Raw genomic sequence first — 21,708 nt, forward strand, 5'->3', positions numbered from 1 at the left:
TCTGTCCAAATCATTTCTGGAGGGGTAGAAAAGTCAGAGTGGTTTGAGCTTGGGTCGTGTGGGTGGACAGAACCTGCTGTGAATGGCCACGATAAGGATTATTAATGAGACGAGTCTCAGGTGGTTTTCATGTCCTGTGCAACTTTCGAGTTGTTAACTCATTTGAAAATATTTGTGGGTGTGGCGTAGGAGTAGTTTATCTTGACATCCCATGCTTTCTAGTCTGTATTTGTTTTCTGGTTGGAGAGGTGGAAGGTCTCTTTTCAGAGAACTGTTCATCTTTTCATGGATGAAGACACTTGACACAAAAATAATGGGATGTTTTTACAGTTTGTGTTTGATATGTGTTGTCTAGAAATGATTTTTCCTATTAAAAACCAGAAGTGCCTATTAACTAGATTGACATGGTCTTAGAGGCGTAAGGAAATAAATTGTAATGCTTCTCTTATTGAAAACAAGCCTATTAACTTGATCTGTAAAACTTTAAAGCCATCAAGCTGTCTCATGCAGTGGATGAAGTGAGTTTGTAGCAAGAAGCAGAGAACGGCACTGTTTGCTAATTCTGAAAGAGTTTCATCTTCTGGAATGTGACAAGTGTCTTTACCCCTTATTTCTCCCCTTGTTTGTGTTTGAAACTCATAACAATGAAACACTTCTGTTTCAGCCTCTCCTCCTTAGAGGGTGGGGTTTGTTGGGTTGTTTGTTTGTTTGTTTGTTTGTTTTTACTATGCAGGAGAAACTAAACCTTTGAGACTGTGAGAGTTTTGGGAAGCAAGTGGGAATGAGGTGTGGGTATTTAAATGTTTGTAACTTCACTTTTTCTTAAAATCTGTCTCCAGGCTTCAAAAGTTAAACCAAATGCTTTGTCATTCTTGCTAATCTCTGCCTTTCTCCTGGGTAGACCATAAGGAAGAGCATCCCACAGCTGAGGTCCTTGGAAAAGCCCAGGTACTCAAAACAGAACCTCCTGATGGGAAAAGAGATGAATCTCGTTCCGTGGAGGAAGGCCAGAGGTCAGCCTCTCCTGCGTTCTCGCTGTCATCTGGATCAACCAGCAGGTTAGTGCAGAAGAGTCTCTTCTCCCTGGTTTGTACCAGTTAGGCTAAACATGGAAAAACTTTGCCAGTAGCCTCGGGCAGTATGTGTAACCTGTGCACAGGGTGGGTTCCCAAGCTGTGGTTACTGATTCGTTCTCCTCCCTGTTTCTGGCTGTTCGGTTGCTTGAGGGATGGAGCTGAAATTCAGTTGTTTTGTGATGACTTGACAGAGGGGTGACGGGGTAAATGTTCCTTTTGGTACAGAAACGGTGAGCGGCGTGTCTGTGGAAGCGGGAGAACGTCTGGTGTTTCTCTTCCACTGCATCGTCTTCCCTTCTGTTTGGGGTTTTGTTTAGAGAGGTACAAACGATGCAGCCCGAGTCTTTTAATAGTTCTTTGAGTACTGGTGTAAGAAATAGAGTTTAACTGACACATTATTGCAGTCACTGGTGGAATGGCGCTCAACCTTGAAGCCCTGACAGCTGTTCACTTTTCTTTCTTCAGGCATTTAGTTTTGCTTCCTGCACTTGCCTTACTTGGCTTCAGAAAAGGAAGGATCAAGGAAGGCTTTATAAATAATGTAAGATTTGATGCTTTTGATAGCTCAGTGGTAATTTTATTGGAAAGAGATTCAGCTGTTATTGCTGATAAGATTTGTCTAGCCTCTGAAGGTAGTGTTTGTATCTGTTTAAGGTATTTACTTCATGGATCATAGTTGGCTATCTACTACTGATCACTTGTCAACGATGACGATGATGAATGCTTAGATAAACATTCTATCACGATGCTGGTTGCTGTGGCCCCAGGTTCTGGAGGAAAAGTGAAAAAGTCATTGACAACGAATACAGAATAACTGGGTTTTGATACGCGTCTAAAAGCAAGAGAGCTGATCTTGAAAATGATCTCACTATCTTGTTGATAGCAGAAATGAGAGGAGAAGGCACCCTTTGCAGGTCCACATTGCTAGGAAGAAAGAGGTTTCCTATGTTTAGAAGTGGGAGATAATCAGAGGAAGTAGCTGAAGGTCAACAGCTGAGCTGGGAGTGACATCTCTTCATTTCCCACCCATTGCACCCATGTGCCTCTTCCTCCTTGTTCTGCAAATGTTAAGAATAATACAGTGCTTGGCTTCATCGTCGTTTATTGAGAGAACAATTTAGTTGTTGAAAAGTTTAACAGAAACAAATTTTTCTAAATTCATTTTGGTTCACAAAGCGTTTTTAAAAGTCTGTGTGGGGATTAAAGATGTTGCCTTTGAGAGCTGTAAATATTAAATTGTGAATGAAAGCCTCGGAAGGTGTAGGAAAGAGGAGATCAACTCAGGGGATTAGAGAGCATCAAATGTTAAATGCCTTTGCTTTACGTGATCAGGTTTTGCTGCCTGTCTCCATTTACTTGAACAAAACGGGAGCATACAGTAAGCATTTGTCTGCGAACAGCAATATGCTACCTGGGTGGAGGCAGAAAGGGTCTTTGCTGTTTCAAAATATCATTCCGTTTCTGTTTGGCTCCAGACTTGCGTTACACACCAATGAAGACATTCCCCTCCTGGTGGCCTTTCCCCTCTTTGCTGTGTGTGCCTTTCTCCTGAACTGTCACTGTAAAATGGATAAAAGTAGCGTATCATTGTATTTGCTGTTTAACGTGTGACAAACCTATTAAGATTAGAGGTATACTAGTTTTATCTCAGTTTCTCAGGATGTTGTGCCAATGCTGATAGTTTTTCTTTCCCTGTGGTGCAGGTAAACTGTTATCTCGGTGATTCCTTTACTTTTAAAATAGGGTCCAGCACTCTGGACTCATGAAGAGACTTCCACATTGTGATACTCAATATTTGGGTGTCTTATTTTGGGGTCTGTGGTCTTCAGAGCGGAATCCACAGATCTCAGTAGGACATGCTGGATGACAGAGGCTGGGCGATGCTCTGGAGATGGTCTAGCAGAGCAGGGTCAGCTGTAGCAGGCTGCTCAGGACCTTGTCCCGTTGGGTTTTAGTATTTCTAGGGATGGAAACTCCGGACCCTCTCTGGGCAACCTGCTGCAGTGTTTGGCTGCCCCCACTGTACAAAGCCTTTCTCTGAAGTTCCAAGGGAATTTCCTGTGTTTTGGGTTGTGCCCGTTGTCTCTTGCTCTGTCACTGGGTACCGCTGAGAACCGACTCATCTTTGCTCCCTCCCAGCAGGTGTTGGTACGCGGCGGTGAGATCCCCCTGAGCCTTCTCTGTGAAGGCTGAGCAGTCCCAGCTCTCTCGGCCTCTTGTCTTGAATCTTAGAAGGATCAAGGGTGTCAGGGTGTGCGAAGCGGTGTGCTGAGCGGTGAGCCCTGAGGGCAGCGGTGTGCTGAGCGGTGAGCCCTGAGGGCAGCGGTGTGCTGAGCGGTGAGCCCTGAGGGCTGAGGGGGCACAGTACAGGTCCGAGTGAATTCGGCGCTGGGCAGCGTGCGGGTGCCTGGCGGAGCAGCATTGCCTTGTCAGCCGCAGCCAGACCCCTCCTCACTTTTCACACCGAAGCCCTCTCCGAAATGGACCAAGAACTAAGCCCTGGACTGGAGGGGGCGATGCGCCTCCTGCAAGGCTCTTGAGGCTTGCGCTTCTCGGGGTTGTGGCTGTCTCCTCTTCTCGAGGCTGCTCCACTCCAGATCTGTACCGAAAGGGGAGATGAGCCAGGGAAAACAGCTCTGAGCGCTCACTTGGAGTGGAAGAAACTGGCCCTGCGGCTTTGTCCCTGGTTTTCTGTGCCTGGAGCCTCAGCTCTCCAGTTCACAGCTTGGGCCGTGGCCGCCCTGCCGCCGCGGTCGCCCTAGAGCTCTGGTCGTTGTTTCAGTTCCACAAAACGAATGCCTTCAGCTCGGCTCTTCGTCCAGAATTTAAACGAGGTGTTCCTGTTCTTCCCTATTTTACTTAATTTATTTTTTTGATTGCAAATTAACCTTTTGGCATTAAGGACCTGGGAAAATTTGGAATTTTAATTTTGCAGAGTGAGTTCTTGGGAGCTAGAAAGGGCTTGTGTCACCTCATCCAAGGTATCATTAAATGGCTGTTTCGCTGCCAAGTTGGTGTGTGAATGATATTATGAATGGTTCTCCCCGTGGCCTTGGACATCAAAGTTAACTTTTATTCTTTACCTTTTTCTGCGTGCAGGCTCGTGTGTCTCGACTTAAAGCCTGGATGAAAGTGTGTCTGAGAGACTGCAAGGAAGTTTGCTGAAGGGTGTTAGCCTGTGGCAGTTACTGATGATCTGAAGGCGCTTTCATGATCCGCATTGGCAGATGTTGTTGGGAAGGCTGCGTTTGTTTGCGTTGTGTCTGGCTCAGGGGAGGGTTGTTTATTCCTTCTTGTTATGCATTCGCTCTCTCCAAGCAAAACATTTCCATAACTTCTTGACTCAAGCACAGAGTTTGTTTGTTAGTTGTACAGACCAGTGGGTATACATCACAGATATTTGGACCTTCTTTTAAAAAAACCATGCTTAATAGCTCCCTGTGGCGTGCTCTTAAATTCAGCTCCTGTGGAACAGGAACAGAATTACCAGAGTCTGCACAAAATTGTTTTTTCAGAATCTCTCTGGGATTTTTCTCTTCACTTTGCTACTTTGTGCATATTCCCTGGTTTGCGTGTGTGGTGTGTTTTTTATTTATTTTTCTTTAAATATAGGGCAGTTTGCTTAACCTTAAAAGCTAGCTACTGCACTGCTCAAGAAGTTCCCCGACGTGATGCGTTTTCTGTTTGGGTTATTTGGGCCTTAGGGCGTTACACACTGTGCGTCCTCATCCTTTCCATCCAAACCCTGGTTTTGTACTTTGCTCAAAAAGAGGAGAAAACAGCAATGATAATAATTGTTATTAAAAAGCTTAGCTAAAGTGACAAACGATGCCTTGTGACGCCTGGAAGGCCCCTCTCATCTGGCCACCGTGTTCTGGTGCCCAACTGCACCTTTCTGAAGAGCGATCCGGTGCTTTTTCTTGTGTTTTCTGGGAAACAACCAAAGGTGACAGGGACCACCTCCTCTCCAAATACTGATGGGGGGGAACGCTTATGAAAAGGCGTTCAACGTGCTTTTTCGTCTGTCCCGGTCCCGATGGCTCCCCTGGGAAAGCAGCCAGGTCTGTGGCCCGCGGAGAGGCGCCGGCTCCTGCCGAGCCCCAGACAAACCCTCTGCAGGGCCCTGGTGGGCGCTGGCCCGCGCGCCCAGGACGCTGCTTACCCATTGCTGGTGTCGTGAACAGGGACCTGAAGTGCGGCCGGACTTGCAGGGGTTGTCAGAAGTGGGTGTAGTGATACAAACTGCCCGAGAGGTGTTTGTCACTCGGTGGGTACCATGGGGTTAACGTTCTGTTAGTTGTAGTGAAACAAGTATAGCACAAGTCAAAAAAAGAATGATTTATATTTTGAGGGTTTAAGTAACACTGTGCTATTGTACCAAGTAATGATTTTCTGAGGCTTGTATTTTATTTCTGATAATAAGAGGATATCCTTTGACAAGGGCAAATGTTTTTCACATTGAAATGTCAAAACTTGAAATATATTTGGAAGTCCCAGTCTGCATGCTCTGTTTTTATGAAGAGAGCGCTTCTAAATTGAGGGCCGATGTTATGATGGATTAGAAGAAAATTAGGATTTTGAGCAGCAGATAGAATATAACAAAACGATCTTGAAGACAGAGACTTGATTGTTTGCTCTGTAAAAAAAGATGCTGCAAGTAAATTAATGATTCTTATGTTTTCTCCTTCATAAGACCTTCTGCTTTTTGTCAATCCAATACCGATACTTGCTAAGGGAGCAATTGGTCAATATTAGAAATTCATACATTGTACAGTAATCACTGATGTACTGATGTTATTCAGAAGTTGATATTTTAATTGAGAAAATTTTAAAATTTTATGCCTGCTGGAAAAAAGGTACAGGCCACGCATGGAGGTTATAGCACTAACGCAGACGTGTTTGGTCTCTTCATACACTGATGATCCCACCAAGAGAGCAAAATGTGTGCAACATAAACACCAAAACCAAAGCCATGAATTTAAAGGATAATTTTTCAAAGCTATGAAGTTGTACATAAAGCTTTCCTAGTAGAACTTTAGTGCTCCATATAAATAGTCCCATTGCGTTGTTTTACTTTCTGGGACTGAAGCCAAATTTTATGCAACTACTTAAACAATAGGAAAATTAGAAAAGAAACTAGGTGGGACAATGATAAGCCAGTTAATGAACTATGTAGAGGAAGTAGTCTATTAAAAGTATTTTATATAATGGGGATAATATTCGGATTTTTAAACAAACTATTTCTCTTTAAAGCTGTTAGAAGAAAATGTGTTGCAACAGTAGACAGTACATACTGTTGGCCTTGTCTAAGATATTAAGGTGTACACGGAAACACAGGGACTTATTTTGAAATCCTGGTGGAAAAGTACTATATCCGCAGCTTGTATAAATCTCTCTGCTGTTGGAATACATGGAGCAACTGCAGTGTCTGCCAGGTGAGATTCGTGCCCAAGTCAGGGGCCTCATTTGCAATAAGTGGGGCTTTTTGGCACTGAGTTTGGGAGCTATTGATCAGGATCTAAGGTCTGGATTTAGCTGGTCATTTATTCTTGGATTTATGTGCTTTGCCGAATTTGGGCTTTAGTTCATCAGCAGAAGAAGAGGTGGAAACAGGGAGCTGTGCTTCAGTTAGTCTGGAGTTCCCTGGGTGGCAGCAACCCTCTGAAAACCTCTCGGTAGACATTGGTGTGTCGAAGAGACTGTTGACAGGATGGAACGGCTGAAAAAGCTGTGTAAGCTCTTCCCTGGCAGTTGCTTCAGTCTGGGCTGAAAGAAAGCGCTGTACTGATCCCTAGGCTAGCCATCACTGTCAGATGAGAGAAGTATATGAAAATGTGTTAGTCAGGGGAATAACTGCCTTTTCCAGTTCTTTAGTACATTTTTGACTTAATAAATCTTGAACTACTTTGGCTCAGAGATGGTGCGATTACGATGTTAGATAGGAGTGTTTTATCTGTGAGTTTTGGCCTCAAATGTGGGTTCGTTATGGAAGGATGATGATACTTCTCTGCTATGTTGTTGATTCATACCTTCCTTCCAAAAGCTGTGATCTGTAAGAAAAGGCCAAGAACTGCGAGGCGTGGCGGAGAGCGTCCCGGAGAAGTCATTTCAACAGTAACAGCTGATGACCTCAGATGTGTATGGGGGACAGCGGTTCTGTATGGCATGTGTCCAGGAGGCCATCAGTCCCTAGTCTAGAGCCATGGGGTCTGGACATCTTTGAGCCTTGAAGACAGAAGTGGTGGCACACCAGTGCTCTCTAGTGCCTTAGCTTGGCTGTCCCAACAGTTGCCAGACTGTGAAGGAACATCGTCACGGTAGATCTGGCAGATCTTTCCCTGTTCTGAAGGCAGAGCCTCCAAGGCGAGCGCTCGAGCTCCAGAGGAGGCCACTGAAAGCTGGGACAGAGTCAAGAAAAGCGGTGAAAACCTGGGTAAGGCTTAGTATGGATGAGAGCCCCCCATGGGGAGTCCTGGGGAAGGCCCGAAGCTGGCAAACCTGCTGTCCTCCCAAGACAGGAGTGTGAAGCCATCCTCCGTGGTGCCGGGGTGCGTGGCTTGAAGAGGAGGTGCTGGGAAACCAGGGAGGACTTTGTGGTGAACAGTTCATCTTGGCTGCTCTGTGGCCACAGCAGCGGCGAGCTTGTGCTGTTTGTCACGGGCAGGTCACAGTGGAAGCAGGATTGCAAGGGGGAGAGAACCGTTCTCCCTCGCTCCTTGCAACTGAGCGTTCACCTTCAGATGACATTGGTGGAATGAGACAGGCTGTAGCTCGTTTCTCATGCCAGCGTTGGGGGGAAAAATGCACGTTGCACGTGCCAGAGCTAAGTACATAACGCACAGCAAGATGGACTGATTAAAGGGCACGGGCTGTTCACTGTGAAGCCAAGAAGGAACTTAATCTGCCTTAAAATAAACAGACTCAAAGAGATATTTGCTCTTTTCATTTTTAGAACGAGACACGTTATTCACACTTACGTCAGCTTTTTTCTCTCTCTTTTAAGGTAGTGTGTTTATCTTAAAAAAAAAAAAAAAAAGGGGGTGTGTGTGTGTGCAGTAGGAGTCAAATCCAAATGATGGTCAAGAAAGGAATCGTTTACTCTTGGTTGGTTGTCTATAAGCGCTCAGAAGAAACTAATCCTGCAGAAAAGTGAGAGTTGGGGAATTGCCCGAGTCACTGGAGCTGCACTTTCCTCACATGAGGAGGTCCAGGATGTGAAACCTCTTCACGCCCAGTCACCTTGTCTGTCAGGCTATTGCCTCTTGAGCAGTTAAGTTTCACGACTTTAATGATTTTGCTATAAACGTTTACTCATCTGGAACTGATACATAAAATCTTAGGAGAGAATAATGACCTTTATTAAAGAAAAGGACAGAAAACCTCTTGTGGGAAATTGCCTTGGATTTGGAGTCTGAATAAAGTCTGAAGATGTGTTTTGCTTTATCTGGCCTCAGTGTAGGGAGATATGGGGTATTGAAAAGGCAGAAAATACTGAAGAAATGAACAAAACTATTCTAAATTCTATTATCCCTGTGGGCCCCCTAGGCTAAAACTTATAGAAACAACGTACATGATGAGGTAGCTGTTTCCTGGTTTCGTCAGTTTGAAGGCTAGTTGTTCAATGATAAGGAGAGCCTAGGAGTTGTCTTCAGGGGACGGAAATATTTTAAAATATGAATTCAGTTGGTGGTCAGAATTTCTTTTGCTTAGCTGAAAGTGGTTTTGATAGTTGGTTTTCAATGGTCTGGTGTATTTAAGGAGGGTTTTTTTAATTTGTAAACAATTTTTTTTCCCCCCTGCACGTGGAAGAAAGGTGCATAGTTCCTTCAGCTCAAAATCAAGCATTTGCTCAGTCTTTGTAAAAGAAATTGGTGTTTAGGAGCGATGAGATGTAGAGAACGATGGCATTGAGCAACTGGCTTGGAACAATGGATTGTCTGAAGAGGTTCTGAAACAAAGGGCTCTTCAGCTCCAGCCGGGGAGTTCCCGGCCCTGCCGCCGGGTTTCGCACCGGGTTTCGCACCGTTCTGCACAGACATCCTCCGCCTCTTGGTGCGGTTACGGCCCAAGGGCTGGTTTGGTTCCCTGGGGGCCTCTGATTGCTCCGGAGTTGACAGCCCACTCGCACCTACACATGGAGGCTGAGGTGGCACCTCGCCCTAGGACATGTTGTGATCGGCTGTACAATCATTTGGTACGCGTAGACGGTGGATTGCACAGAACTTGCGTTATTGGTCTGAGTGTTAGCCAAATTTTTTCACTTTTATTGTTTTGCTTGTGACAAACGCAGTTGGTGATAAATGATGATAACGCTGCATTTTTCAAGGCAAGGAAGTACATCATGTTCGGCATCAAACCTGTTCTTTTTCTATTTTAGGGGACACAAAGCACACAAACAGCCCCTTGTCCTCCCTCTGCTTTTTTTTTTTTAAATGTAACTGGAACATTGGGGTAGGATTTAGAAATATGATAATAACTTGTTGCTTGGGCATCCAGTTTGTGTACTGAAAATGAGGTTTTGATGGACTTATAATATTGAGAGAAAAAAAAAAAAAAAAAGAGTAAAACGTAAACAAAACTCTCCCCATCCACCATTGTTTTTATGGAATGTTTTGCCATGTTTTTCCCTTGAACATTTTGTATTAGATTTCATGCTGAAATAAGAAATTTCACTGGTTCCTGAGCCCAGGCTATGGCAGGAGGCAAGCTCGGTAAGCAAGGAGTGCCGTTAAGTGTAACGGACCCAGCAGACCAAGACGTAGCCCTCATCAGCTCACGCTCTGGGGAAGGTACAGTGACCTCTTCTTTCCCTAGGCTGTGTCTCAGGGCTTCCTCTCTAGTGTGAGAAGTGTTGTTTGTCAGAGCTCTTTTGGGGCAGAAAGACCACTTGTAAACCTCAGCAATTGCCCGTGCGGTCAGGACTCTGCGTTGCCGTGCTGGAGCCTGTCCTGTGAGAATGAGTATTGTTGGGCTGTTTTCCTTAATACGTGTTTTGAGCAAACCTATGAACACGCTGATGTCTGTGTATAAAGTTGTGACTTGGGGGGTGTGTTTTTACAGCTTGTGTCTGCTGTCTTCTGACAAACAGCGGATTGATTCTGTTGTAAAACCTTTAAAGTGAATCCAAGAGAACTGGTGTCCAACTGCTGTCCCACGGTTTACGCTAGAATCTCCCAACTGTTTGTGTAACATAGTTTGTTATGGGATTTCTGCAATAACGTACAGGCTGCTGGAGCTGACAGATGTCTTTGAAACAACATAGTTTCCAGAAAATAACATTTTCCATCTTGTTAGCCGATTTCTGCAACCCTGCGATTTGGCACATGCTTGAGAACTTTGCAATAGTTGGTGTCGCGGAGCCTGAACGTGCCATAGAAGTTCTTTATCAATAACTGGCCAGAGTGTTGTGTTCAGTTAGTTCAGACTTGACTGAAATCAGACAAGGTGCTCTCATTTAAAATACAGTCTGAAACCATCAGTGTAGTTGTCTGGTTTGTTAACGTGGAGCGTGTGAAGAGGTTGATGGACGTCACAGCTCATACTTGTGGTTAACGAACGTGTGTGTGTGTGCGTGTGCGCGTGCACCTGCACACACACGGACTCCTCCAGTGTCGACGCAGTAGTGCTGGCGGGATTTGGTAGTCCCTGAGGTAAGCAGCCTCTGTGACTCCTGTGAAGTACCTGCGAGTGTGGCAAGCCTGGTTCTGCTCCGCCGCTGAGGGCACGGCTGGTGAGCAGCCGTGGGACACCAGTGGCCCGAGGAGACCCGCCGGACAGGCGCTGGGGGCTGGCGGGAGCCCCTGGTTCTGCAGTGGGAGCCCGTCAGCTCTGCGGGGGGGGCCCGGCCGCTGGGCCAGCGAGCGCTGTGTGACCCCTCGCTACTAGGAAGGCTTTAAAATTACCCGTACGCTGCGTACAGGCATTTAAAAGGAACAGAACAACCGCGGAGGCTTCCCGTGTGTGCGTGCTCGCTCGTACCGAAGCAGTCTGGGGTGACGTTGTGGGCTCTTGTTACTGCCACAGCTTGAGGCCTGCGGGGTGTGGACAGGAGCTGCTGGGTTCTGCTGTTGGCCAGGCTGGCGGCTTACTGCCTTGAAAGACGTGCTGTGGGGTGGTTCTTAGGTATGTACTTATCTAGAGTTGCCATCTTTAATCCTTGACCTGGAAGCTTCTCGCCTGTCCAGCACTGGCACTGGGGTTGACCTGTTGTGTTCTGTATTGTAAGTGTTTAAATACTGGCTTGGAAAATAAATATTTTCCTTGTCATGTTAGAATGTAAAATTGTGTGTGAAGATGAAAAACTAAATTATATTTTCAAGCAGGTTTTTTAAAAAAAAGCTTGGTTCAATCTTCCATTTGCGGTATCCAAGGCACAGAGATGCTTTTTTTCCCCCTTTGCCTAAGAAAAGCATCCATTGAAGTTTTGAATTATTTTAATTAAGAAGTAAATAGCTTTATGAAAGAATTCGTTCAATGGTCAATTGTATTCTTTTCAGAATATGTGATCAAACCTCAGAGCAGAATCCCTTGACTTCAGGGCAGATAGCAGCTGCTTGTGTAGCCTATGCTTCTGTCTCTTTTCTGGATTGTGCCTGCTCCTCGGCAGGCGGGTTTGACCAAGAGAACTTGCTTCAGGCAGCTCGAAACGAGCCGCCTCTGCTCATGGTGGCTGGCAAAGCACGTTTCACGTGGATGTCACCTGGGTGTGCCAACAGTCAGGGCAGTTTGGATTGTAAACCTTAACAATTTCACTGTTAAAGTTTTTTCTTTGATGTTGATTCGTTTTTTTGTTATGGTCAAAGTGTAAGCATCCACCTAAGCCTTGAGTTCTGAGGTTGAAAGCACCTTTACTCCTTGACATGTTGTACTTTACCCACCAAAGTATCTTGCAAATCCTCTCCAGAGAAATTGTCTGGTGCCTGTGGGTATAAAGCTATTGTAGCTGTCAGAGAGACTTGTCTGGTGTGTTAAAGAATGAAAATGAGACCCAGTAATAACTCTGTAAATCGTGTGGTGCAGAGAAAAGGACTTTCTGGGCTGTGCTGTTGGTTACTTCTCGTTGCCAATGCTGCATGGAGGGGGCTGTCTCATTTACAGATTCTACTGCCTTTGCTAAGTAGAGCCCGACTTGGCTGTGGGTGTTGCTAAAATAATTTACATCTGTTTTATTTTCCCCTTCAGCTCCAGTTCGGACATCTTGAGAGACCTGCAGGGGCCCAAGACGTGTGCAGCATCCTCTGACAAGTAAGTGGGATGTAGGAGCGGTGGAGTCTTTGCGACTGTTTCCAGTTTGTGGAATTCTACACGTTTTCTGCAGGAGAAGCTAAGGCCTCTGAAAAGTCGGGTCTGTGGAGAATCTCCCCAGCTGTGGGAGACACGGTTCGGTCAGCGTTTTTGGATCCTTGGAAAATAATGTCTGGGTGCTCCAAGGATCCACAGATGACCAGTTGAAAATCATTGTTCTCAGGTATATTGGAGTATGAGTGTATATTTAAAAAAGGAAAAAAAATAATGCGGGAGCTCATTTTTATGGAAAATCAAGAGAATCTGATCTTCTATTTTATTTCAAGTTAAATTGTTGTCTGTCTCACCTGCATCTCTGTCAAGTTGAACATGCTGGAGTTGCAGCATCTGTTTCTGTTTGAAGAGAGAAGAGCATTTTCTTGTCTTTAAAATCTTATTTCTTAAAAGCCCAAATCCCCTTCTGTTTTTTTAATATATATATATATAAAAAAATATAAATATAAAAAAATATAAATATAATGTGGGTCAAGCTGTGCAAGGTGTTGTACAAAGAAATACTAAGAAACCCTCTGGGGATTCCTGAAGTAAGCAAGTGAAATACACGAGGATGCAGAGGAAATGCAGTGAGCTATGCAGGTGCTGCAGCTGTAGTGAGGTTTGGGGCACCGTGGTGTTAGATCAGCTGAAGAGCTCTGTATTGATGCAAAGAAGCAGGAGCAAGGTGTATGTTTTAGAAACAAACTTGTGCTTAATGGCAGAGCTGTAATAAATTACCACGGGGAACTGTGTACTTCCTCAGTATTTTCTGTAAGAATTCACCACAACCTCTTTTGCTGAGGGAAAAGTTAAGTTTTGATGATTCTGTGCTTCCTGTAGGAGGATATTTAACGTGCTTCTGATGAGATTTTAGTTGTCCATGTAATGCCTGGAGTATATGGCTTCTGGTTATTACATCTGGCTTTAATTCTGTCGGAGGAGGCTAGTCTACCGTACGTGTTAAAAACGTCCAGTTTAAAAGTATTTTTGAGACATTTTCTGAAAGCGAACGGCAAGGCTAACAGTCTTCACCATCCCAGTCGTGTTTTCCGTCTCTTTGGAGACTCCCAGCTCCCCCCTTGCAGACAGTGGACTGTAACTTGTTTATCAGCAGGTGGTGACTTGCAAGTAACTTTGGTGACGGTACAATCGGGTTATTGTCTGCTCCGTTCTGGTGCTCCCTGAACTCCGTTCTGGAGGCGCCAGTGGGCAGGATCGTCCTCTGCAGAACAGGAGATAACACGCTGTGGCGTCAGGGTTTGGCATCTGCGGCCTCTTGCGTGAGCTGGAAAAAAGAGGGCCCTTAGCAGAAGAAAGGGGGGTGTCGATACCGAAACCCGTACCAGAGCTCCTCAGCGGAGCGTCTGCCTGGCAGCGACGGGTGTCAACGTGGGCCCTGACGTGCATCCCCAGCACAATCACCCGTTCCTTCGGTGACTTCCTTCCCGCAGGAAACGTCTCACTCGTTTGGCGGCTCGCTGAGGTTGGGGGTAATGAAGGCTGGCCGGGTTGGTACGTGCAGACGAGCGTGAAGTGAAGCAGATCCCCGGCTTCGGTGGGAGTTACTCTTCCTGCCCGTGGCAGAGCGGCGTCCTGCAGGGTGCTGGGTGGCACGGTCGCTCAGGTGAGGGCTTTGCTTTGGCAAACCTACCATGGGGAGGCGCAGGGCAGCCTCCCGAAGAGCAGACAGATGGTGTGTTTCACAACCAGCCCAGGGCAGCCGCCCCCTCCGTGCGGGTGTTGAGCTGAAGCTGGTCAGACCGTAACAGCTTCTCTCGATGCGGTTGTGACTTAGCAGGCAGGGAGAGACTCGTGTGACAAAGTCCTCAACCAGGTTATTGTGCCTTTTTTGGTGGGAATGGTGATTTGTGGAGTGTTTTCATTTACGTGCCAGGTCTAATAAAGAAGCACTAAACGTTCATACTCTGCATTTAGAATAAATAGTCTATTTTGTCAAGCTCTTAATGAAAATTGAAACATTACATAAACTCCCTAGAGTCATTTTTCCTTTCTACTAATTGTCTCATTTTGACACAAAGCGATTAGAATGTAGTACATAAAAATAAACCCAAGTGTTTGTGTGTGACAGCCTTGCTGTTTATTTGTAACGTGCACAAACGGAGCAGTGTAGGGATGTTTTAGTGGCAGTTTGGAGTATATTTTTAGCAAAACCTCATTCCTTCCCTGGAACTTACTTAAGCACAATTTCAGTGCTCTGTGAGCTTCCAAAAGCATTTTTTTTCCCTTGCTTTTCTCATCTGTTAAGTAACAAATCCAAGGGCTGTACAGTAATCTAATTGGGGCGCCATGAGTTTCTGTTGCTCTGTGTCTGTGAAACTGAGGCAGCGTTTCAGGCTTTCGGTGACCTCCTGGCGAGCACTTACCGAGAGTCTCGCGGTTCTCTGTGTGTATGTCACATAGGCCACTGATGATGCCAGCCTCGCTGCAGGTTTGGGTCAGTTCCTTGGGCGGTACCAGATCTGAATGCCTGAAAATTGATGTGGGGTTTGATAGAAGGCTTTTGTAATGACCTTGCCATCCAGTCCTAGCTCAGTTTCACCGAGTTGGAGCTTTTCTGTATGAAATGAAATTCCAGAAGTGTATGTTTCCTATACGAGTACTTTGTGTGGAGAAAATAAATTAAAAAAAAAGGACAGTTGGTCACTAATTGTGCACTGTTGCAATGCAAGATCCCTCCTACCTCAGAGCGTACCTTGGTGCTGGGAGAAACAAGGTCACTTCATCCCTGAGGTAGGGTAGGGTGCGGGGGGTGTCCTTGCAGCATATCTGTGCCTGGCTTGGCCCGAGGTGGGGATGAGCGGCTGTGTGGTACGTAGTCGGATCTTCTTGTCCCTGGGCGAGCAAAGCTCATTGTTACAAAATGCACCATAAGATGTGGGAAGGGATCTGACTTACCAGACCCTGGCACTTGCACGCCTCTGTAGGAGGTCGAGGACATTGGCTTTGCGTTTTTAATGTTGGTGGCACTATGCCCTGCGACCAGCGGATCCAATCTGGGAGTACAAAAATTAAAATTAATGTAAACCAAAGCTGAATCTGCTTTAGAACCCCTGAAGTACCCAGTCTTACGTCCTTCCCGCACTGGGAGATGTGCGGGGAGGGGCCAGGGGGCTCCCAGCAGCTTCCCGACTCGCCGCTCCCCTTCCCGGGGGGGCTCCTTGCCGCTCAGCTGGTGCCTCCCCCTTACAGGTGGGCGTCCCGGTGGGCTTTGGGCGCTCGCTGTGCAGCACCAGCCTCTGCAGCAGGTACCAAGGACCTTCCTCTGCTCGTGGATGCTCCGGCCTTCTGAGATGCCAAGCAGTGCTGTGCGGGGTTTGGAACGCTTCTGAATACTGCCTTAACCCTTACAAAGAAGGCTCTCGGGTATGGGAAGCATATCAAAGATCAGAACGTGTTGGTCGTTGTCCGACTTCAGTGTGTCTTTTCAGCCGTGCAGTGGAGAGAACGTCTTCTCCGCGTGCTTTTGAGGTATCCCGCTGTAAGACAGCTTGGAGTTAAACGCTCCTTTGCTCTTCTGGCATTAGGTGTTAAAGTAGTCACCTGCCTTTTTCTTTGGGCAAAGAACGTACCTAGCTGAATCACAGTCACCCTCAAGTCTTACCTTTCTGGAGACTATTTAAGCAGCAGTCCCCCATTAGCAGGACACTGGGTTGTTACCCAGGTTCGGTTTAGGAGGACACTTGCTCTGTGACAGTTGACTCGCCGCTTTCAGAAGAATGCGTTTGCTTCAGCCCTGCCTGGCTCCACACACCAAGTCCTTCAGCTGTTTCAACCAAATCTGTTTTTTTCTGTGGTCTCTGCTTCCCATTCCCCGAGTTGAATAGGTTTAGCCAAACCATCGCCTGTTTTTCCCACACTTATTTGTTAGTCTGTGCTGTTGGAGACCGAATTATTATTGGCAGACAAGTGGCTTTAAGTTCAAGTTCAGAAACAGAGTAAGGTTTTAATCCTTCAAATATAAATCAAGTTGCTGATCCTGAGCGGGCATCTTTGTGCAGGTCAGTGTTAGCAGGTGAGGCATAAAAGTTTGAATCGCGTGTGACCTGCTGCTGGAAGCAGCCATCTGTCTGAATAGCTCTGACTTCAGGGCGCTGCTGGCATGTGGGATTGTACACAGCCGAAGACTCCGCAGGTTCATGGCTTGATAAGCGTTTAGCATTATGCTGGCGTGGCCCCGTGTTCAGAAGTTGCCTGAGGAGACAAAACCTCCAGGCAGCAGCTGCTGGTTTAACCCGCTTCCCCTTTTCGGCCGTCTGGGTATCTTGCATCCTCCACCAGTTCCCCATGAGACAGCGGAACCTCTTTAACCAGCGTGGGTTTGCACGTTGTTACCCGTCTCTGTAGTGAAACGTCACGCGGCCTCAGAGCAGCGGTTCCCCTGCAGGGACGCGGTTCCTCAGGCGTGTCGCTGCCTGGCTGTCGTTCTGCATGGGCGTTTGAGGCACAAGCGGGGTTTGGGCTCCTCGGGAGTCACCGGGGCTGGTACTGGGCGCACATTCTGTCCTTTTGGCCAACCTAAAATGTTACTCACTGGGAACTGGTTCTTGGTGTGTTTCTGGGAGGCTCGATGAGCGTGGTAACTGCGGTGAGATGCGCAACGACGGTGGCGGTGTCCGGCTGAGCGGGGTGACGTGGGGCGTTGGAGGTGGTGCGGCTGCGTCGCTACCTGTACCTCGCGGCCTCCTCGGCCGCCACCGTCACACAAACACCTTGTTTCAGCACTCTCCAGACTTGCGTAAGCCGCTGCAAACCAACCATGTGGGTCCTCCCAGGGAAGGCAAAGGGCAGAGTATTTGCAGGGCGGGTCTTTAGATTGGTTTTAGTCAGTTATTTCTTGGAGTAGGTTTCTGTGACCAGTATCTTCTCTGGCTTAGTGGTGGTTACAAAGCTTTAGATTACTCAAAGTTGTAATTAACTTCCCTTTTTTTTTTTCAGTTTCCTTTTAAATTTTTTTTTTATTTGCATGGAAAATAATTTGATTCCTCATTCAATTCAATGTTGGTGTTTTTTCTAATGTTTGCATCCTATCTTAAATTCAGCAAAACAGGTAGAAAATGTGAGAGAGTTCATTATGGAACAAAATCTGGATATAATAAAAGGAGAGTAGAAAGGGATGTCTGTAAGGTCATTATAAAGTGGATGAAATAGAGGCAGGCTTGTGAAAGTATTCATGGAAGAAAAAAATAAAAATCAGTTGTCCTCAAGCACTTCAAACTCAAATAAATACAATTATTTTGTCAGCGGGATGTTTGGTATGAGATGAAGGCTGCTACGGAGAGTTTATTTTGCCATCACGAGCTACAAGGGCACTTGGAAATGCTTTGAGATAATGTTCCCTGGATTCAATAAGTAATCGAGTTCGGGTTTTACTTACTGGGGCGGGGAGGACACTGACGGACGAGAACGCGCTGTGCCGAAGCGAGCGTAAGGCAGCGCAGGCGAAGGCAGCTTGGAGTTTCCTTCCGCAGCTTCAGGATGTGCCGCACAACCCCCTCAGGGTTTCGGGTACTCGGCTGCGCCTGGGCTGTCCTCTGCGGCACGCCCCGGTGCCGGCGCTGCCGGGGTCGCCGGGCTCTGGCCCCCTCCTGCCACGTGGGCTCCGTGACCCGGGAGGGAAGGTGGGGCCCGCGGGCAGGAGCTGGGAGCCGTGGGCGCAGATCAACCCCTCCCTTGGGTTTGGTTGAAAATAGCCGCTTCTGAGCGCGATGTAAAGGAAAAAAAGTGATTTGTACAATGGCACCCTGGAAACTTCTGTGTGTCCGTGATGAATCCTTCCATCTGAAGCTGAGAAAACTCAGTGACAACTCAGTGTTATCCAGCAGGGATTCTTTATCGCTGCGCCGGGCAGCCCGGGGGATGGCTCCTTCCATCCGTGCGTGCCCAAGCGTTAGGGTTCTGGCCTTATATTTACAGCTTTCATGTTTATTCATTACATTTCTGAGAAAAGGTTGGGTTATTCTAATTATTTCCAGGAATTCATTAACATACGTTCCTCCCACAGTCCTGCCTCAGCCCGCCCAAGTTACGCCCCCGTCGGGGGTCCTCAGTGGTCGTTGGGGGTGAAGGTCCGAGTCTTCCTCGGGGTTGAATGTTTGAACTTGTCCTGTGGCGCCTGCCCTGCACCATCCTGGGGCTTTTCTAATTCACAGAACCACCTCTTGTGAGCTTCCCGCCCTGTCTCTCCTGCTCAGGCCTTTGTGTTCCTCGAGCCCCACAGTCTGACGGGAGGATTCCACTGGGTGTCCTTCGCTGGGCGCATTCTGCTTCATTCTTATCTTTAGAGCGTGTGTCAGTCAGCAATGGATCGATGCGTAAGGGTTAGTACAAATCGGCCTCCCTCCCTGTCTCTGAAGGCTGGGCAGCAGTTCTTTTCTGAGGGCTCGTTTTCTGAGGGCTCGTTTTCTGAGGGCTCGTTTTCTGAGGGCTCGTTTTCTGAGGGCTCGTTTTCTGAGGGCTCGTTTGCCATTCTTTATTACACATCGGTCACCCGGCGCGCTTTGGTTCGGGGTGGACCTGCCTTGGCAGCGCGTTCCTGCGCCCGGGGCGTTCGCCGAACCTCAGCGTTGGCGCCGGATTTCAGCCGCGCGGAACGGCGAGCAGCAGCAGGGAGCGCGGCCACGCACGGAAAGGGGCTTTGTGAATCCCTGCGTCCGCCGACTTCCAAACCCGTGGGCGCTTCCAGGCCAGAGCGAGCGACCCTCCGTGCTGAGCGAAGGCAGGGCTGCGGCTGGGGCCTCGCCGCCGCTCCTCGCGCGCCGCGGGGTCGCCCTGGTGAGGTGGGCAGCGCCGAGGGCCGGCAGGCTGGGCGGGGGGCGCACGGGCATCGTCTCTTCCTCCTGCGCCCCGCAGGTGAGTCCCGGCGCTGTCTGCGGGGCCGGGGGCTGCCTCTGCGCTGGGGCTCGCGCGGACCCTCCTGCGCGTGGGGGGTGGCCCGGGGCATGCAGGAGCGCTTGATTCCACCGTGGTGCCGAGCTGAGCGCTGGCATACAGGTTGTCCCCGTTGATGGCTTGTAGTGTGTGTCGCGTGACGGTCAGCAGGGCCACGGGCTTTGGCGCTGGGGAGTTTTCCGTTGGTGTTTCCAGTTGTGACTTCGCAGTTTAAGCCAAACGAACAGGCCCTGCGGGGCGGATTCGTCCCAGCGAATGGTAAAGGAAAGAGCGCGTTCATAAGGAATGCTTAATTAGGAGTAGCTGTTGATGGATGAGTGAGATCTTCCATGTCAACACTAGGTGGAATTTTAAGCTCCGAGGCTGAAGGATGGAAACTAGCTGCTTAATTGAAATATGGCTAGTTTAATGGGAATTTTTGTTTCTTTAAAATTAACTCTATGGCTAAAAAGAAAACACTTCTTTGAGCTTCCAGTGGAAAATTCTTTGTCCATAAATGAGAGGAGCCTCTGGCAAAGGGAGCCTGTTTAAAGATGGGAGTCCCACACGCTTTCCTTCTTGGGTAACCGTGACCAAAACCCCTCGTCCTTTTTCTCGGCGCTGCTGAGGATGGCTCTGCTTCAGGTCAGCCTTTCCTGGTACAACCCAATCGTGGTTTCACCAGCGCCAGGGGCTCTTCTCATTTATGGACAAGGAATTTGGAAGGCTGCTGCGGGGCCTTCCCCTTCCAGGCTGGTCCCTGGTGACGGGAGGAGAGGCAAGCCCCTGGGCTCAGGGTGGCCGGGATGGCTCGTGGGTGCTGTCACCCGCTTCGAACCAGACGAGCGGCGTCTCCCTTCGCCATCAGCAGCAGCACACGTGCCCACGTGCCGCTCACAGCGCTTTCACGGGATCCGCCGTATTTACAGCATCTTCAAAACCCTGTTTTCCTTTTGCCTTTTTTTTCAGCATGAGTTTTCTGGATCTGAGAGTTAACAACAAGAGAAACCTGCGTCGGCCCCGAACGCCGGAAAACAACCAGCTGCTTCCGAAGAGAAGGCGGAAGAGGAGCTAGCGCTGCCGGGGCGTGAAGCCTAGAGCCGAGCAGAGGGCTTGACGCTGAGGAACGCCTGGTAGTTCTTCCCAGTTTTCACTGTATCTGGGCACTTAATAAACCGCTGATTTTTCGCTTAACTGTCGTTCAAACTGCCTTAAAATACCCAGGTCGGTGTGCTGATGGTGTTGGTTACAGCCCTGCAGCCCTCTAACCGGGGGGGGCCCGCGCTGGTTCAGTGCTGCAGGACGTGGGGCTGTGCCTCGGGGCTGCTCCTGCCCGTGGTGGCTTTGCTGCCCTGGGAAGCCGTCACGGGACGGGCTTTTGCTTGGGGCCAGCAGATGCTGGTGCTCCGGTGACCTGCCTCGGCGGGGGGAGGCGGGGGGGGCTGAGGGACGGGGGGTGCTTCTCTTCTACAGAAACAAGCTTTTCTTTTTGAGTATGTCTGTGAACTTACTCCTTAGTGTACGTGTCATTATTTCAGTTTAAAGTTATTAAATTGGTAAGAAACTGGAAGGTCGCTGGACATGAAGTATTCTAGCTCTAAAATAAATGTTAGCATTAAAAAGTCTTCCTGGAAGGTGATGAAGTTTTGTGATTTTAAAAAAAAGGAATGCACTAAAACTAAAGTAAACCTGAACAACAGGGTAGGTTTTCAAACATGCAGCCTGTCAGCGAAATACCTACCAAAATATTCGAAGGTGTTCTTACTGAGCACTGAAGCTTTGGTCGTAGCCTTTCATCGGGAGCTCTGCGGAGGAGCAGGGGTGTGCGAGAGTCGCAGCCCTCGGCCTCCTGGAGAAGCTACGGCAGAACCTCGTGGTGCCGGCAACGTGGGGAGCTTGGGTGGGAGCGGGCCCAGGGGCTGGAGAGGTGGGAGCAGGTCCCGACCCCTCTGCTCCTGCCCGCCGAGGGACGCCCAGCTGGGGTTCCTATCCCGCCTTCAAGAGCTGCACGGGGGGATGAATTGAATGAAGCGAATCCATCGTGTCTCCTGCTCACAGTAAGCAGAATTTAATTAAGATTTCACATTCTTTAACCATTTTATTTGTCAAAACTCATTATTTGGGGAGAACACCGTAAGGCAATATTCCTCTCCCTAAGAAAACTTAACTTTCCAGTATAGGCAGCTTTAAATTAATTCTTTTAATTATCAGATAAAGTATGATATCGTATGTAAATTCCAGGATATTAACGTTGAAGAGAGAAAGACTCCACTGTGAGGTGATCCTGCAAGTCTGATTTTATTTTAAATTTTTTTTCCTCTGTGAATTCTGCTATTTTAGGGATGTGTTAGGATCATAAAGGAACGAGAACCATTTTTGGGCTTCTGTTGGCCCATCCACCATGAACCCAAACCAATTTTTTGCCTTGAGTGGGCGTGTCCTGGTTTGCATTCGCGTCCGACAT

The 21,708-nt window shown here is 47.9% G+C and overlaps 1 protein-coding gene across 1 annotated transcript in view; it reads left to right on the forward strand.

The window, feature by feature from the left end:
* RAD18 (RAD18 E3 ubiquitin protein ligase) overlaps positions 1–20,453 on the forward strand; it is a 53,932-nt gene extending 33,479 nt beyond the window's left edge. The window contains exons 11-13 of the mRNA XM_086470232.1: positions 902–1,058; positions 12,258–12,320; positions 20,214–20,453. Coding sequence (XP_086326358.1) covers positions 902–1,058; positions 12,258–12,320; positions 20,214–20,319 — 326 coding nt within the window. The 3' untranslated portion in view covers positions 20,320–20,453. The remainder of the gene's footprint in view (positions 1–901; positions 1,059–12,257; positions 12,321–20,213) is intronic.
* Positions 20,454–21,708: the final 1,255 nt, after the last annotated feature.

Source organism: Leptosomus discolor, chromosome 9 (assembly GCF_034619465.1).
Source record: "Leptosomus discolor isolate bLepDis1 chromosome 9, bLepDis1.hap2, whole genome shotgun sequence".
Lineage (NCBI taxonomy): Eukaryota > Metazoa > Chordata > Aves > Leptosomiformes > Leptosomidae > Leptosomus > Leptosomus discolor.